We start from the raw sequence: 18,504 nt of genomic DNA, 5'->3' as shown, positions 1-18,504 counted from the left end.
CTTGCACCTCTTCGCTCCATGACCCTCGCAGGCAAGGAAACGCGAGGAGCAGAGCGGCCGCGTCCCCCCCAGCCCGAACGATAGCTAGCTCACTCTAAGATTTATATAGGGTCATAGTTCGCTTGATGATGAGGGATTCGGCTTGGATTTTTACGTTGGATGCATAAGTGTGTCTGTGTTCGAAACCCCACCTAGATAGCTTGATGGTAACTTATTTAAGTAATGTCGAGTTTTGCCCATGTTGATGTAAGAAGTGCAAAACAAAAAATTCGTGTGGGTCTAAATGGAAGAGCAATGTATAGTAGTAAATACATGGATATGTATAGTGTTCTCCCTCGTTCCCCCCAGGATTTCACCTCAAAATGTTTAGTAGAATGTGAGTCCACTCAAAACCGTTTTATAAACTTTATACAGCGTATTACATGTACAAGCGAATAATTTTTTTTTCAATGAATTACATGTACAAGCGGGGTTTGAACACACCTGCTATAGGTATGTTTAAAAGGTGAACCCTTCCCTCGAGATGATGGAGAAACATAAAAAGGAAAAAACAAAACCTTAAGGCCATGTGGACATAATTCACACTCTATGTTGATGCCATTTTATATTATTGCAAATGAAATATTTGCTTCACAATCACAACCTATTAACAAGAAATGTCAACAAAAGCTTAAAAATCCTCCAATGCTTATATTATTGAGAGGCTTTCCATGTCGTTATGGTTGAGATTGGAAGTGAGAAGTGAGAGAAGCTTGGATGGGAGGTCAAAAGTCCAACTGATGATTGCATTTGTGAACTAACCAAGGAGCCAATGCTTCAATTATCTGATGCAATGCAAACGATCAGTTTCATTGATGTTGATACCAATTTCTCATGAAAAAAAGAGCTTATATTTGTCTTTTTCAAATGAGCATGCACAAAGGAAGTTTAGATACTTTGATGTATCCTATTCCAAAAGGAAATGCTAATTTTTGTGTCTTATGTGGATACATTGCCAATAATAATATTATTTGTAGCAATTAGGAACATAATATATCAAAACTAAATCTTATAAACTTAAATATTCTTTGCTTATGCCATGAGTTGTATACATATTGTAGATTTAAGTGTTATATACCATTTAGTATGTGTCATATACTAATGTATCAAAATATCATTGATCACCGTTGGATACCCCACTAGGATAGAACTATTTATCCCTAGTTTACCACTGGTTATCGAGGGGATCCGACGGCAGAGCCCATCCACAATCCACAACACCTAATCTCAGCTGCGTGTATATGATTCTCCAGGAAAGTGAAATCATGTCTACACATTAACAAGGAAACTATTCTTTATATTGGCAAAGACTAATTACATACTGATGCTGATGATTCTTTTTGACATGGTGTCTGAGCAATTCAAATGTATCCCACCCAGCGTAGTTACCTTCTATCTTCGTAGTCCACAATCAGGAGTTGGATTTTGGGTCCTCAGATTAACAAATAGGACACAACTGAAAAGCAAGTGCGAGGACAAGGGTCTTGTGGACAGGCAAGGCCACCCCAACCAACCTCTATGTAGCCTCCATACACAGCCACTTGTCTATGCATGCCTACCCTTGTCCTCACAACAAGTTTAGAGGTGATCCAAACCACAAAACAGTTTTAAGTCAAAATCCGTCAAAAATCCATCAAAGCCTTAAGGAATCAACAGGTTTGGGCACGAGAGTGCTAGCCTTGAGACAAAATAAGTGGATCATTCAGCAACCACTATTGTCACCAGTAGGGGAGGCCTCTTGTATGAGTAGTCTTTCCAAATCTTAACAAATCTTCTTTAGAGAGCTTGTGTTTTCCAGCCTCCAATCTTTGATAATGTCAAGTCTCTCTTGAGGTTTCGTACAGGTAAAATTATTTTAATTGAAGAACATTTAAGGATAGGCATCCTCCATATCAAGTACCAGCCTCAAACAAACATTAGACCAGCTCTTCCAAACCAGCATTAATGAATACTATTTCTAAACAAGACAGGACACCGGGTAATTGACGTAAGCCCAGAGTCAAAGCTTGCCTGCAAAAAAAATAAGCAATTTACAAAACCAAACTCCAGCAATTACAAAATATGCAGGCAGGCCTTGGAATCAAATTGGCTAGTCAAATACAATTGTTTTCTTGCCACCACCATACTGGATAATTCGAAGTTCACAGTAGTACTTTATGGCTTTTACAAGGCAAGCTTTCTCTAGATATTCAGATTTGCTTGCAAAACTTTCAAGACCATCTCGATGGGAGACTCTTTCCACCTGCAATACAAACGCCTTCAGACCATATTATTGCAAAACAGTAACCTTAGACTGTAAAAAAATCAAATCTCATCAAATACTATTCACAACTTGAATGTGGTGTACCATTTGCTCAATGATGGGCCCACCATCCAGTTCCTCTATCACAAAATGACTTGTTGCTCCAATCAGTTTCACCCCAGCCTCATAAGCCTGTGGAGAAAGGGAGTCATAAGTCATGATTTCTTTCATACCACAAACATTGAAGCATTTAAGATCACCTGCTTATAAGGATTTGCCCCCTTGAAAGAAGGCAAAAGCCCATGATGAATGTTGATGATATCCTTTCCATAAAGTTTCAGAAACTCCGGTGATAAGATCTGACTAAGCAAAAAGCAAGTTGATTGTAACACAGATGGGCATTTGAAAGTTACAGAAAAGCAATTCATACTCCTTGTGCCCCATCAGGTGGTCTTTAGTGGAGTCCTCGTCAGTACTGCACCTTTTCAAAAGGCAGAGACGCAAAACAAAAACTTATCATTTCTAAATAGCCTGATTGACATGCCAAGCCGGGGCAAAACACCCACCTTTGTCCACCTAATATACCACAAAGGTTTGAATGAACTTCTTGTAGAAGCCCTAAGAAATTTACAAGGAATTGCCATCTATCCCGAACAGACCTACCAATCGCCTGTACATTGTAGTCCCCTCTCTCTTTCCTCTTGCTGCCTAAAATTCAACTGTACCCACACTTAACATGCTTGCTTGAAAGCTGTGACAATATCCTTCAAGATGTGTCCGGTGAAAGAGAGATCCACGGTGGAATGACAACTACTGAACTAAGCAACAGGTTGCCTGTGTCCATGCCAATTCAAAACAAGTAACATGTTCTGAAGGCATAGTCACAGGGAATGGCCATTTTTGAGGTCCCGGTTGCCCATTCTGCCTTCCATTTTCCCATTCGTGTCCCTATTCCATGTGACAATTATGACTGGGAATGGCATTCCTGCCCATTCCAGTTCTGAGATCCCCGTTTCCGTTTTGCATTCCATCCAACTTTAAGGTAGTATAAATAATTATGTGCTGCATAAGTGCCCTCTCAAGGACTGAAATAAAATAAAATTACAAAGCCCTACCTGCATGTAGTGAGCCAACACCAAAAAATCTGTTTGAGCAACCAGGTTAAGTATTTCCTTCTCCTGCCCCTTATCCTTGTTTGCAGCAACAAAATGGTAGGGAATTTTGTGCCTTGTCAAAAAGCGAATAACATGGGTGTCTTCTTCTCGTACATGATTACTGCCAAAACAAAAGAAATAACCTTGATACATCACCAGCTACTCCCAAGAGAAAAGAATGCATCTTAAAATGTGCATAGGTTAGGGGCAAGATAAAGAGCTCACCTTATCACACACATTATCTGAACCGGAACTTTCCCTTCTTGCCACAAATGTAACAAGTCTACTAAGCAATGGTCCTGAAATTTTGCAGTATATCATATATAGTGAGGTTGGAAGTGTGCTTCTTTTGACAAGTAGGCATCATTACGTTACCTTCCAAGAAACAAGAATCGCTATCTTTAGAGGAGGATCTGATTCCAGTACTCGAACAATCGAATGCTTTGCAGCAAAATCTTTCTTCAACTTCATAAAATCTTCATCCATTACATCTCGTGGCCACTTTGAGGGATCAAAGACAAACTCACTGACATATGTGTTAGAATCCGGATTAGACAGTTACATCACAAAGTAGCTCGGCAATAATTTTCAGGGAAACAAAGAAAACCATAAACTATATCCAGATCCCTTATGGCTGGTTTTGCACCTTGTAATTAAAGAAAGGTTGAAACATGAGGTTCAAAATGGTAGAGAGAGAGACATACGTTCTTGCAAAGAAGGCAGGCTCATGGACAAGATCAGAATTGACATGTACATCAACATCCAATATGCTTGCACCACGTCGTGCCATACATGCCGCAATTTTAGCTGTGATGCCCACCTGATCCTGTGCCCACAATCTTTACAGGTTGATCATTGTGCAGTGTTTCAGAACTTGACTCCATTTAGTGAAAGTAAGTACCGGACACTCGAATGCATGAATGCCATGGAGCCGCTTGTGGGGGGGGCTGATGAATGGAGCAGGAGATTTGGTGAGCACGCTATTGCTTTGGTGGCGAACATGACCAAGAACACTTCTTGCAGTAATGCGCAGTAGATACGAGGCCCCGAGCTTCTGCATAGCTTAACTGTCCAATGAACAGTCAATTCCTTGCCTACAAAGAGGAGATGATTTTTTACAGTCCAGTGAATTTTAAGGGTGTGTAATCATTCCAAATCAGACTCTGCCTTTTCTCTCCCCTTTAATGCATTTTTGTCAAATGTTACAACAGCTTGTCCTATACAAGATCGCCACGGTGCAGAGAAAGAGGCACACACTTCTTCAGATGCCGTACCCCCTCCTTCCCTGATGGAGCCTGGTGGCATACTCCCTGTCACCCCCCTATGGATAGTTCTAATAGAGATGAGATTCCTCTAACTGTGTTGATGACACAGTATGAGAGGAGCTTTCCAATTCTTGTATTTGATAGAGTTGTTCATGTTAGGAGGTCTGAGAGGTTGAAAAACAAGGTCTAGCCTTGGTTTACTCATTGCAGATGATATGCTAGAGCATTCCTCTATATGTGCTTTTTACCTTGGGGTATGCACCCTCAATATATTTAATAATAGCAGATGTTTCCTTGTTAAAAGAATATGTGAGAGAGAGAGAGAGAGAGAGAGAGAGAGAGAGAGAGATGATCATGACCTTGGTCTTCCCAAGGTTCACTGTTAGTCCTCTATGTGTACAAGACTCATCCAAGGCGCTCAAATGGCTTTGTAAGCCCTCTGATGACTTTGAAATCAAAACATGATAGGCGAATTCGAATTTCTCAGTCTGGACGCGACTAAAAGTCTCTCTGGTGTCAAGCTCGCGCTCACCAAAAACTCATCTCTTGGAAACTCCTCAAGTTGTCATTGTATGCATCCTAAACAATCCTATAACTCTCGTTCCTTGTGGAAAAGAGCTTGTCACCTCTCTGACGTCATTGGTCTACAAGCCTGAGGGACATAGTGATGCATGTTGCCAAATCCTGCATCGCTTGGAGGTTTCCAGTTACAACTAAAGGCTCCCTAGACCGCAACTTGCATCGTTTAGAGGTCCCAAGTATAACTAGACGATCCAAGACCAGAGTTTGCGTCACCAAAGGTTATCAAGTAGCAGTGAAACCAGTATCAAAACCATAATCAAACAAATTCAATCGGCCGCACCAAGACAAGTTTAAAACAAATATAATCTATCCAAACAATTTTCAAACAATATTCTCAATCAATGCTTAATAAAAAGTATCAAAGCAAAACTAAAATCATTCGGGGTTGGTTTGTATCATTCGAATTCGAAGGACGACTCACTTACCATCCTGGATCAGAGTGCCGCATCTATTCCAAATCTGAACAATATTGTCGTGCTAAGGCATGCCCTAAAGAGAGTTGCAATGCCCTAACTTCATAATGTGAAAGCCTGCCTTTCCATGGTACCCTTGAATGGTGAGAGAAAGGGCACCAATCAGTGGTACAACTTTCCTAGTATCCCCTGTAGCTAACTCGGCCTCAATGGCTCCTGCAAACTGATCGTACTCAAAGTCCATCTGCTTGAGGAACTCTGGGTAGATAAAATTCTTGGTGGCTCTTGGATTGAAGGAGATAAGGGATTTGTGTGTCACGTGACACATCCCAACCCTATGTGTCCGTGGACAAGCTACACCACAGCAGGGTTCAGTCAGTTCAATTGAGTCTAGATTAGCAGTGATCTGGCACTTTTGTGAGTCTATTCGTAGACAGTGCATGCCCAGTCACTTAGCATAGATGCATATCCTCCGGTTGCACACAACATGATCATCGGAATTCCCATCAAAATCCATTAGCATCAGTTAGGGGAATTTTCCAGTGCATTTAGCCTATTTTCCTATTTATTGGGATTTTTGCTTATTATTTTTAAGTGACTTTCCAACAAAAGTAGGTAGGGCAATTTTGCTAAGTTTCTGTATAAGCAAACCCAACTAAATGGCAGAAGAGGCAGCAGGAGCATCCTGCTCAACAAGCAACTTCTCAGCAAGACCAACCCCCGCGACTACTCTGGCGTTTTCTCCACAGAAGACCTAGCCTTTTTGCATCAGATCAGCCTTGGCGATTGGTGCACAGCAGATCAGCCCCGGCGTCATCACAACACAACAGATCAGCCTAGCGTTTTTGCATTTGCAGAACCCCAGCGACACAAGGACCAATTTCAGCCCTGACGTTTTTGGATTTCAGCAGCAAATTAAGACTGGCATCATTCACCTAAAGTGTAGCAGATTCAGCCCGTAAAGACCATCAGTTTTCAGCCCTAAGAAACCTCATTTTTCAGCCAAGAAAACGCAACGAAAACAGTCATTTTCAGCCACCGAAACAGTCCCCGAATTCAGCGATTAGAAGATCTCAGATTTCAGCCATCAAGTCATTGTCGTCATCACCGTCGTCGTCATCGGCATAGTCCCATTGCATTAGTCCATTGCATTCGCATTGTACACCTTTGTGCAATCAAAGTAGACCACTCTCGCCGACGAGAGTGGGGCCTTCGGAGGAGGGTTTTACAAACTCTCGGTGTCGTATCTCTTCTCTCTCCTTCTCTCAGTCTCATTCACTTGCACGCACAATATCCACTCACTTTGTTCGTGATCACAGCACTCTACAAGACGGAAAGCTCTCTCTTTCCCTAAAGAACTAAAACGAACCCTGAGCAATAAAGATCACTAATCTTGAGAAAATACAACATTCATTCCGCTGCACCTTACATTGTGGCCATGAGACTTTCCATAAGCTCATTATAATTCTTTGGAAGCATCCAATACAAAGATGTTGCAAATATAAGAAATAAGTCCTACTACAATTTTGGCTTTCTTGGCAGGAGGTTCCTTTGGAGTCTTATCACCTTTATTGGGACAGATATAGGAGGTGTGTCCAGTCTGAAAACATTTGAAGCATTTGCCTTATTGCCGCAAAGTTTCTCGTTGACGGATGGTCAAACAATAGAATGCAAGAAAAGTAAAGACATGTCAAGATACGGTACCATTTTGTTCGTGAGAAGACCAAGGATGGCTCTATTCGACTAGAGTATATTCCAACGTCAAATAGCCCTGCTGATATCTTCACCAAACCTCTTCCACATGCAATATTATCCTCTCATGCCATCTCCCTTGGAGTTATTTCCTGTCCAAGAGCTGAGAGGGGGTGTTAGAGTTCAGATTCCTGTTTGGTGGTGGCTCTAGTATCTCCCAAGAGCTAATTAGAGAATGAGGGCTGTTTTGTGGTAGTGGCCGATTATTTTTTAAGTAGGCATACCTTTTCTTGGCGATGCACTCCACGGTGTTATCCACACGGTAGGCTGGCATGAGGCGGTACCCCCATTCCTAGGGTTTCCCAGGGTCAAACTCTCAAGTGTTCTGCAGTTCTTCTACTAATAATGTGTCCCGGCTCAATTTTAGCGAGTTCACATATTTACTAGCAGTTATTGGTCATTTTTAGAATCCTGGAGTTTTTTATTCTTGGTAGGGCAATTTGCTTATTACCCTATACATGCAGTGCCCCTCCCAGGCTCCCCCCCCCTTTTACTTTTGGCATGTTGTATCAATGAGCACTGCTTCCAGCGTTTGGGCACACCTTTCTCTAGCGTTTGTGTGCCGCCTCTCTCTCTCTCTCTCTCTCTCTCTCTCTCTCTCTCTCTCGCATTTTTGTTGTGCACCATCGATCTCTCTCTCTCTCCCATTGTTTTTGCCAACGATCTCATTCTCTTTATCTAGCGCTCCACTTCTCCTCCACTTTGAGCCCCTATATGCACATGTGCACTTGCAAATTGCTACTCGTGCCCGTTCGGTGGGGGGTACACGATTGGAATTCGTCTACGAGGAGATATGCTATGATAGATCAGAGATCCATTGGTTGCATGTTCATGAGAGGAGAGGTTCTTGCGGTTGAAGACCAGATCATCACCTGATTCACCCTTTTCCACTCCACCTTTGACACTTTTGCCCTTCACTTTGCTCATCTTCAAATTCAGATTCCTTTGCATATTCTAACATAAGGTCTTTAAGCCAGTGAGGAGTGTGGTATTGGGTGGAAATACTAGTCAATCTTCGCTGAGTTTTCATATAGTGCACTAAACCCATGTGATGTTACCTATCTCTTTTTATTAATTTAACATTAGGACTATACACGTGAATCAATGTTATTTCTTCACAATCAATGCTTACTTTGCATGCAATAATTCTACCACCTGCTCATCAAAGATCACATTGTTAGGGAATAAAGGCCTAAGTGCCTTGTACTTACTAACTTATAAGTTAAAAGACTTATAAGTGAGGGGGCCCAAGTGTGAATGGCCCCCTAGTCACTTACTCATATACTCAAAGGTGAAGCCCAAATAATACATAGCGTGGCTTTTCCCAAAAATCCAACGAGCTCTCTCTCTCTCACGTTTTTCTCTGCGCAAGCTTCTTCTGCGCCACTCTCCCCTTCTCCTTCACTCTCATTCCATAGAACAGCAAGTGGGCTCTCTTTCCTGCTCCCCCACACATGGTATCAGAGCTTTAGGGTTTCCAAGAGAGCCATCTTCGCAACACAGATCAGAATTCTGTTTTTGCTCGCTGCGGGAAGGATATTCAACCGTTTTCGATCAACTCTGTCGCGAAGGGATCCTCTCACCGTGTAAAATCGACCTCCGGTGACAGTTTCCCCCAAATTAGGGTTTCAAAAACTGGCGAACAGCAGCCTATTTCTGCTGAAATTGACCAATTTCGGGGTCAATTTGATGCAATTTCATTAGGGCAAGTCTCACAGGTCAATCTTACAGGTGTTTCCACCAACGAGGTTCTGAAAATTCAGCAAAACAGGTGTTTACAGGTCTGATTTTTGCCCTAAAACAGGGAATTTCAGCAAGCAAATGATGTATACACCTTGTGGAAACCTTTGGTAAGGGTTTGGCAGTGAATGTACGCCGTTTTGGGGTGATTTCGCGTGAAATTTGCTCGCTGTTTTTCTGTAACAGCAAGCTGTTTTTTGCCCGATTGCGCACATTTGGGCGTGTTTAGGTCGGCAAAACAGGGTTTCAGTGTTTGCAATCACTCAGAATGGCTTCTAGCAGTGAAAGTGGCAATTTGTTGCACATTCGCAAGCTTGAAGGTGCCCATAACTTTGCTATATGGAAGAAGCAATGTTATAATGTGATGTTGCAGAAGAAACAGGCGAAACCTATTAAGTTATAGGGTGTGAAACCGGTTGATATGGAGGTTGAAGAATGGGAAGAAGTGGACGAGTTGGCTCGCTCCACGATCATGCTTTCGGTGTCTGACAATTTACTCTTCAATGTAGAGAATGAGCAGACAGCATGGGGTATGTGGAAGCGTTTAGACGAGTTGTATGCACAGCAGAGTGCTGCCAGTAAAGTGTATTGGCTTAAGAAGCTTATGGATCTCCGCATGAAGGAGGGTACGCACATGTCAGTGCACCTCAATGAATTCAATTCTATTTTCAGCTAACTGACAGAGCTGAAATTCACGATTGATGAGGAGTTCAAAGCTACTTTTCTGCTATGCACATTGCCCGAGAGTTGGGATGTATTCCGGACAGCTCTTAGTAACTCAAGTGCGTCACTTAAGTATGCAGATGTAGAGAGTTCTCTCTTGATGGAAGAGATGAACAGGAAGAACACCACAGGTGGGTCTTCTAATGCATTGCACTTGAGAGGCAGGTCTCAACAGAGGGAGAAATCTGACAGTAAGGACATGGCACGCAGCAAATCTCGTAGGAAAGATGTTGTGTGTCATCATTGTGGAAAGAAAGGGCATTATAAACGGGAATGCTATGAGTGGAAGAAAGAGAAGAACAAGGGTGCTGAAACTGATGCAAAGGACAAGGGAAATGCCAAGAAGAGCACTGTGTTAATTGAGGAAATCAATGTTGCTAGTAGTTGTGACAGTGACAACAGCACTGATGTACTCAATGCCTCTTCTGTGGATGCACATACCCTTGCTATGGGTTCTGATGTGGACATGCATACTTGGATTCTTGATTCAGGTGCCTCCTTTCATGTAACACCTCATAGGGATTGGTTTACACAGTACTCAGGTGAGGTGCAGGACACTGTTTATTTGGGAGACAACTATGCATGTGACATTGCAGGTATTGGCAGTGTCCAGTTTTCTTTTGCTGATGGTATGACTTTTGTTTTGCACAAAGTGCGTCATGTGCCACAACTCAAGAAGAGTTTGATTAGTACAGGGCAGCTAGATGATGCAGGCTATCACACCACTTTTGGTGATAGTAAGTGGAAAATTTGTAAAGGGGCCCGGATTGTAGCCAAGGGTTGTAAATCGGACACTTTGTATCCTTTGCATGTATCTAGTGTGCGTGACCATGTTGTCGCCGTAACCGAGCAGCCAAGTGTTTCTTTGGGGCATGGCCGGTTGGGACACATGAGTAAAAGAGGAATGGAAACTCTGTCTCGTTGTGGTTATTTGCCGTGTTTGAGGTATGCTGATTTTTCTCATTGTGAGCACTGTATTTACGGTAAGCACAGTCAAACACCGCACAAAAGGTCACTTTCTTTGAAGTCTAACAGGTTAGACTTAGTGCATTCCGATGTATGTGAAATGCCACAGTTGTCCTTAGGGGGAAAGAAATATTTTGTCTCGTTTATCGATGATGCTACACGTAAGGTGTGGGTGTATCCAATACGTGCTAAAAGCGATGTTTTGGATACTTTCAAGAAGTTTCTTGCGTTTGTTGAGAATCAAACTGACAAGAAGCTTAGGTCTTTGCGCTCAGACAATGGGGGGGAGTATGTATCAAAAGCATTTATTGACTTTTGTGCTACTAAAGGTATTAAAAGAGAGCTCACGGCTCCTTTTAATCCCTCTCAGAATGGAGTTGCAGAGAGGTTGAACCGGACTATCCAAGAGAAAGTTCGGAGTATGCTGTCACATGCTGCATTACCTCATGGTTTTTGAGCAGAAGCTGTGCAAACAGCTATTCACTTGATTAATCGCTCACCTAGCAAGGCTTTGGGTGGAAAGGTGCCTGAGGAGGTGTGGTCTAGCAAGACACCCTCATATGCACATTTAAGAGTGTTTGGTTGTGAGGCCTATGTTCACATCCAGAGTGAACTGCGCACCAAACTAGAACCAAAGTCTCATAAATGCATTTTCCTAGGATATGGTGAGGATGGTGAAATGGGGTATAGATTATGGGATCCCGCATTACGGAAAATCATACGCAGCAATGATGTCATCTTCAATGAGAATTGCATGCACAAACAGCCCACAAAGGTCGAGGAAGTGCGCCGGGTTGTTTTTCGTGAAGATGTTACATATGGACAGCCAAGAAGGCCCAATGTTCAGCAGCCTTTACATGCTGAAAATGGTGCTGAAAATCAGCCATTAGCTGCTGAAAATCAGCCCCAACAAGTTGCCATTGATGCACCACAGGTAGGGGAACAGGTTGATGCTCCTAGACCGCCCGTTGTTGCGATGCAACCGGCTGAACAGCCTGCTGTTTTTGATGGTTTACAGGCTGAAAATCCACCTGTTATGGATCATTGGGTACGTAGGTCTACTCGGGTGACAAGGCCCTCCGATAGATATGAACCGTCTTTGGACTATGTCATGCTTACTGATTGTGGTGAGCCGTCTTGCTATAAAGAGGCTATGCAACGGGAAGACAGTAAGAAATGGTTCAAAGCAATGGTTTCGGAAATGCAGTCTTTGGAGAAAAACCATACATGGGACTTGGTTGATTTGCCTAAAGGGCATAAGGCTCTGCCATGTAAATGGGTTTACAAGACCAAGGTCACATCTGATGCTTCTTCTAAGTACAAGGCACGTTTGGTTGCTAAAGGGTACAAGCAAAAGCATGGTGTGGATTTTGATGAGATTTTTTCTCCTGTAGTAAAGCTTGCCACATTACGTTTTGTTTTAGGCCTGGTTGCTTCTGAAGATATGGAGTTAAAGCAAATGGATGTCAAAACAGCGTTTTTGCATGGCGATTTGCTTGAGATGATCTATATGATGCAGCCAGAAGGTTTTGTGTCAAAGGGGCAAGAGAAGAAAGTATGTAGACTCTTGAAGAGCTTGTATGGTTTGAAACAGTCTCCACGTGCATGGTATCACAAGTTTGATACATTCATGAGGTCTCAAGGATACAAAAGAAGTAATTCTGATCACTGTTTGTATATCAAAACGGCAAGTGATGGATCTCTTCTATTGCTGATTTTGTATGTTGATGACATGCTTATTGCGGGTAAAAATGTCACGGAGTTGGATGCATTACAGCAAAGCTTGAAGAATCGCTTTGACATGAAGGATCTTGGTGATGCTAATCATATTTTGGGCATGCGTATCTCTCGAGATAGACCCAACAGGCGTCTGTATCTATCTCAACGAGATTATGTTATGGGTGCTACATCGTTTTCATATGGATGGGGGAAAGGCACTTGGTACTCCGCTGCCTCCATATGTAAAACTGACTGCACATGACTGCCCAAACACAGATGATATGCGGGCTGAAATGGCCAAGATTCCTTATGCATCAGCCGTTGGCAGTTTGATGTATGCTATGGTTGCTACACGTCCGGACATTGCATTTGCGGTAGGAGTAGTAAGCAGGTACATGAGCAATCCTGGCAAAAAGCATTGGGAAGCAGTGAAGTGTATCTTGAGATACTTGAAAGGCACTAAAGACTTGTGCATTTGTTTTGGGAAGAGTGAGACATCTGTGCATGGCTTTACAGATGCAGATTTTGCTGGACATCCAGATTGCAGGAAGTCTACCTCTGGATATGTGTTTACATTCACAGGAGGTACAGTTTCTTGGATTTCTAGACTGCAAAAATGTGTTGCTTTGTCTACCACTGAGGCTGAGTATGTGGCTGCCACTGAGGCATGCAAAGAAGCTTTGTGGCTCATGCGTTTGGTAGAAGAGCTAGGCATTAAGTCACCGGTTCCTGTGCTACACTGTGATAGTCAGAGTGCTATTATGCTTGCAAGGAATCCTGTTTTTCATGCCAAGACAAAGCACATAGAGGTGAAGTATCATTTTATCAGGAGTGTGCTTGATGACAAGAGCATTACACTTGTCAAGGTGCACACAGATGACAACCCTGCAGATCTTTTGACCAAGAGTCTTCTAGCAGAGCGGTTTGCATATTGCCGACAGATGATGGGTGTTGGATGAGTAAGTGCATGATCAGCTGATGTATTATAGTTAGTTGATTCTTTGATCTCCCAAGGTACATTGCCTTTAGGTGGGAGGTTGTTAGGGAATAAAGGCCTAAGTGCCTTGTACTTACTAACTTATAAGTTAAAAGACTTATAAGTGAGGGGGCCCAAGTGTGAATGGCCCCCTAGTCACTTACTCATATACTCAAAGGTGAAGCCCAAATAATACATAGCGTGGCTTTTCCCAAAAATCCAACGAGCTCTCTCTCTCTCACGTTTTTCTCTGCGCAAGCTTCTTCTGCGCCACTCTTCCCTTCTCCTTCACTCTCATTCCATAGAACAGCAAGTGGGCTCTCTTTCCTGCTCCCCCACACACATCACAGCTCATCACAATCTCCTTACTATCTAGATCATGAAGTCCATAGTCCTTGGAAAGAATATTGTAGCCAACTTGAAGTCGAGCTTTCCCCGTTGCTTCTTCAGAACGTCGACATAGGCATCGCTCCCCAAAATCCAAAAATGGAAGACTGCTATTAGGCTTTCTACCAGAGTAAGCCTCAAATAGGGTCTGTCAAAGGGAGACGTTTGAGAGTATCAACAGCTGTAGCAACAGCCTCGGCCCCAAAAGACTTAGGCAGATCTCGATGCTCGAGCATAGGTCGCACTATCTCCACTACCATACTATTCTTCCGCTCCACTACTTCATCTTCGGAGGGTGATCCACTATTCGCAAGCTCTTGCTCGGTGCCATGGTCCACACAAAATTGTACAGAGGTATTGGAGGAAAACTCTCCATCCTCATCTGCATGACACTCTTCAAATGCTTGCCAGATTCCTGCTTCCCAAGTGTATGCCACTTGCACTGACATAAGGCGGAAGCCTATGTAAGGTGCAGCGGAATGAATGTTTGCGCTTTGCTCAAGATGAGTGCTCCGAACTGTGCTCAAGGTTTCTTTTTGTTCTTAGGGAAGGGAGAGCCTTCCGTTCTTAATGAGAGAATGCTATGATCATAAACAAGTGAATGGACACTGTGCGTGCAAGTGTATGAGACTGAGAGATGAAGAGAGAAGAGAAATACGACACCAAGACGGTTGTAAAACCCTCCTCCAAAGGCCCCACTCTCGTCGGCGAGAGTGGTCTACTATCGATTGCACAAACTGGCACAAACTGAATGCATGTGACTGATGCAAGTCTAGGCTAGATGGATGACGACGACGGGGATAGCGAGACCGACCTAAGGGCTGAAATCTGCAATCTTTTATCTGCTGTCCAAAAATGCTATGGGCTGAAATCTTGTTGCCGAAAACGCTAAGGAAAACGCTGATTCTGCTTGTCTTTAGGGCTGAAAATCTGCATCTACTGTAGGCTGAATACTGAGGTTTCTTGGGCTGAATCTGCTACTCTTTCAGGGCTGAAATGATGGTCTTTCGTTGCTGAAAATTGCCATGTCTACTGTTGCAAATCTGGAAACGCTAATCCTCATGAAAAACGCCAGGGCTGCAATCTAGAAATGCTAGGTTTGGGGGTATGTGGCGATGATATCCTGATGCAAAAACGCCAAGGACTGGGACCTGCTTGGCGATGATGCAAATACTGAAAACGCAAGCTAATGCTGATAAAGAAAACGCTAGATGCTGAGTCTTGCTTGGAGGGGAGAACCGCCAAGGTCTTGCTTGAGAAGTTGCCTGCTGAGCTTGGCTCCTGTTGCCTCTTCTGCCAAATAATGCTAGCTTTAGTTTTGCTTATATACAAACTTACTCAATTTGCCCTACCTACTTTCCAACAAAAGTCACTTAAAAATAATAAGTGAAAAATGTCAAAAATAGGTAAAATAGGCTAAATGCATTGGAAAATTCCCTTGAAGGATTCTGATGGGAATGCTTATGATCATGATGTGTGCAACCAGAGGATATGCATCTACACTAAGTGACTGGGCATGCACGGTCTACGAATAGACTCACAAAAGTGTCAGATCACTTCTAAATCTAGACTGACTGGACTGACTGAACCCTGTTATGCTGTAGCTTGTCCACGAACACATAGGGTTGGATGTGTCACGTGACATCCCCTCCTTTTCAAAGTGAGGTACTGGTACCGAACTGTATGGCGTCGAGGGAGATCGCCAATAGCATCCGGAATCCTGGAAGGGACTCTTCCTCGGCCCACTCTGATGTGTGGGTCGTGCGATACTTGAACTTCATACAGGTCTGCAACGCTTGCTTCTTTGGGCCGCGCCGAAAGCGACACAAAGTCTCCTGTGGCTCCTTTGATTCTTCAACTTCGTCTAGAGTCATGCTTTTTCCATCTTCAAGAATCTCCATGGCTGAAAATTCATGAAACCATTTCCAATACAAAACCATGAACATACCTATTCCATGTAAAGTGAATGGAGAAAATCTTGTCTTTCCCAAAGACTGTGCATGCAATGTAGATGAACAAATAGACGGAGTGCCAAACCGTTCACCACATACACGCAAACAATGAGATCGAATCTTTTCTTTCGGATCTAAATCAATCAACTGCGGCAATTTACCATTTTTTTTGCAAAAACGCCAAGGACTGGGACCTGTTTGGCGATGATGCAAATGCTAAAAACGCAAGCTGATGCTGATGAAGAAAACGCTAGATGCTAAGTCTTGCTTGGAGGGGAGAACCGCCAAGGTCTTGCTTGAGAAGTTGCTTGCTGAGCTTGGCTCCTGTTGCCTCTTCTGCCAAATAATGCTAGCTTTAGTTTTTCTTATATACAAACTTACTCAATTTGCCCTACCTACTTTCCAACAAAAGTCACTTAAAAATAATAAGTGAAAAATGTCAAAAATAGGTAAAATAGGCTAAATGCACTGGAAAATTCCCTGAAGGATTCTGATGGGAATGCTTATGATCATGCTGTGTGCAACCAGAGGATATGCATCTACACTAAGTGACTGGGCATGCACGGTCTACGAATAGACTCACAAAACTGCCAGATCACTTCTAAATCTAGACTGACTCGATTGACTGAACCCTGTTATGCTGTAGCTTGTCCATGGACACATGGGGTTGGATGTGTCACGTGACAGCCTAACTCTGGAACATAAAGAATCTTGGAGGAATGCAGCCCTCCTTCGTCGTCTGGGATCAACTCCATAGTGTCCTCGCTTTGAATAGGAATCACCAATTTATCGCCAATAAAGACGAAAACCACAATAGTGGACAACAACACCTTCAAAGGTGTCATGCGTCGCAAAGCACTAATATCAAGAATCCAATCTCGAGAGTCTTGCACTGCAAGCACTGTCTCAACCTTTGATATCAAGGAGAAGTCTGAAGGAAATCATCTCCAAATGGACGAAGGTTGGGGCCGGACTGCAATCAGAAGAAGAGGACTCTCCAACCCGCTTTGGACACTTTTGCAAACAATGGCCTTTCTTGCCATAGTTATTGCAATGCCGCTCAACTTTCACAGCTTCTTTTTCAACATCCGTCTTGTTGGTGTTGTTAATGTTTCTTTTCTTATTTCCTTGCTTCTTCTTCTCGTTATTAGAGGAGCTTCGGAGCCCGACTTCCTCCTCGCATTCAAATGCTCCTCTTTGGTCCAATACATTCAAAACAATCACTATGATAAACCACTGCAACTTGCAAGGCGATAAATCATTGCAACAATTACTGACCTTACCAAAATAGCAAACACTTCAACTTGAAAGAGAGAATTTCACTTTGTAGATAAGAGACACGGAGTGGTAGAGTTCCACTCTCAGAGCATTGGCCCCCTAGGTCAAGCGCCTCTTTTGGTACTTTGTTTTATATTCATAATCTCAAAGTACAATTGCCGAGAGATCTACAACTCTAAGAACGATCCTGATCTGATGATAGCAACTCTTATGTTAAACAAGTAGAACCCTGTAATCTATCAAGTATCATGATCTAGTATCATGATCCTGGGTACTAGAAACCTGTACTTGATGATATGAGCGATCCTGATCTGATGATAGCAATTCTTAAGTTAAAGAAGTAGAACCCTGTAATCTATCAAGTACCATGATCCTGGGTACTGGAAACTTGTTCTTGATGGTAATCTTATTAAGAGCACATTTTGCCTTGGCTTCGAGGTCCATCTGTTGTTGCATTCACAGCCTACATCAACACAAGATTTGCTACGTTTTCACACAATCCTCTATGTGGGCTCTCAATTGCGATGCTCATTTCCACAATTTTTGTGCATTGAGTCACTTATCAGCTCCACATACACCATATGATAGGTTTCTTTTGGTCCGATAGGTCATCTTTGACCTCTAAGAATGATAATGGAATCTCTCTCTCTCTCTCTCTCTCTCAAAGCATCCATTTTAGCAAAAATGACAAAGCTATACCTATTACTATGTACTGAGAGCTCATGTGGATGCCTCATCTGGTCGATCTGTCTCATACGCCATTTGTGGCTTCTAGTATACATTAATAAATCTCCTTGGCACTCAGCCCCTCCCCTCAGCTTCAGCCCCTTCGGGGCGCGAGTTCCCTCTCGTGGGTGCCTCTCCTTGCGTCGACACTTTCTCCTCCCTGTAGCACAGCCCAAACAGCGGGCAACAGGTGGTATCCCAACAAGTAAGTGCGTTAGAGCCAACAATGATAACTGTCTGCAGACTGAAGTATGCAAGAACAGCAAAACACTTACTTTAAGACCAGCAAACAGATGAAGAAAGCTACTTAAACTTCCTCCTTTGATAATAAGCTACACAGAAAGAATGACATACCATGTTATTGATCATGAAAAAGAAGGGAGGATGCTGCTGTGTAAATCTTCATGGTGCTGCAGCTGAAGGCATAGGCTGTTCAAAAAGATTGCATTGCTTCAGAGCGGACAGATAGGAAAAGGTTATCTGCAGTATGCGTTTGTGAAACAGCATTTTAGAGTGAAAGATGGAGACTACTCAAAACGAAAAGCAGATAAGTTAGCGAAAGAGTGGTTACAAAGAAGCTGGTGCCTGCG

The 18,504-nt window shown here is 42.9% G+C and overlaps 1 protein-coding gene across 6 annotated transcripts; it reads right to left on the bottom strand.

Moving 5' to 3' along the window:
- Positions 1-1,959: 1,959 nt before the first annotated feature.
- On the bottom strand, positions 1,960-18,504 carry LOC147456973 (formyltetrahydrofolate deformylase 1, mitochondrial-like). Of its 6 annotated transcripts, XM_086512033.1 has the most exons (11): positions 18,486-18,504; positions 18,269-18,394; positions 17,888-18,074; positions 4,337-4,529; positions 4,140-4,261; positions 3,811-3,961; positions 3,661-3,734; positions 3,397-3,556; positions 2,542-2,640; positions 2,387-2,473; positions 1,960-2,281 (listed from the first exon to the last, which is right to left on the bottom strand). In XM_086512033.1, exons 4-11 carry the CDS (start codon positions 4,493-4,495, stop codon positions 2,129-2,131), a joined length of 1,005 nt encoding a protein of 334 aa, XP_086368159.1. In that variant the 5' UTR covers positions 4,496-4,529; positions 17,888-18,074; positions 18,269-18,394; positions 18,486-18,504; the 3' UTR covers positions 1,960-2,128. The 6 variants fall into 6 exon arrangements, with proteins under 6 accessions (XP_086368159.1, XP_086368162.1, XP_086368160.1 ...); XM_086512036.1 differs by lacking the exon at positions 17,888-18,074 and having other exon boundaries at positions 18,486-18,503; XM_086512034.1 differs by lacking the exon at positions 18,486-18,504 and having other exon boundaries at positions 4,337-4,502; positions 18,269-18,452.

Source organism: Adiantum capillus-veneris, chromosome 5, assembly GCF_014529385.1.
Source record: "Adiantum capillus-veneris isolate H3 chromosome 5, ASM1452938v2, whole genome shotgun sequence".
Classification (NCBI taxonomy): domain Eukaryota; kingdom Viridiplantae; phylum Streptophyta; class Polypodiopsida; order Polypodiales; family Pteridaceae; genus Adiantum; species Adiantum capillus-veneris.
This window is presented reverse-complemented; position numbering and strand designations above follow the sequence as displayed.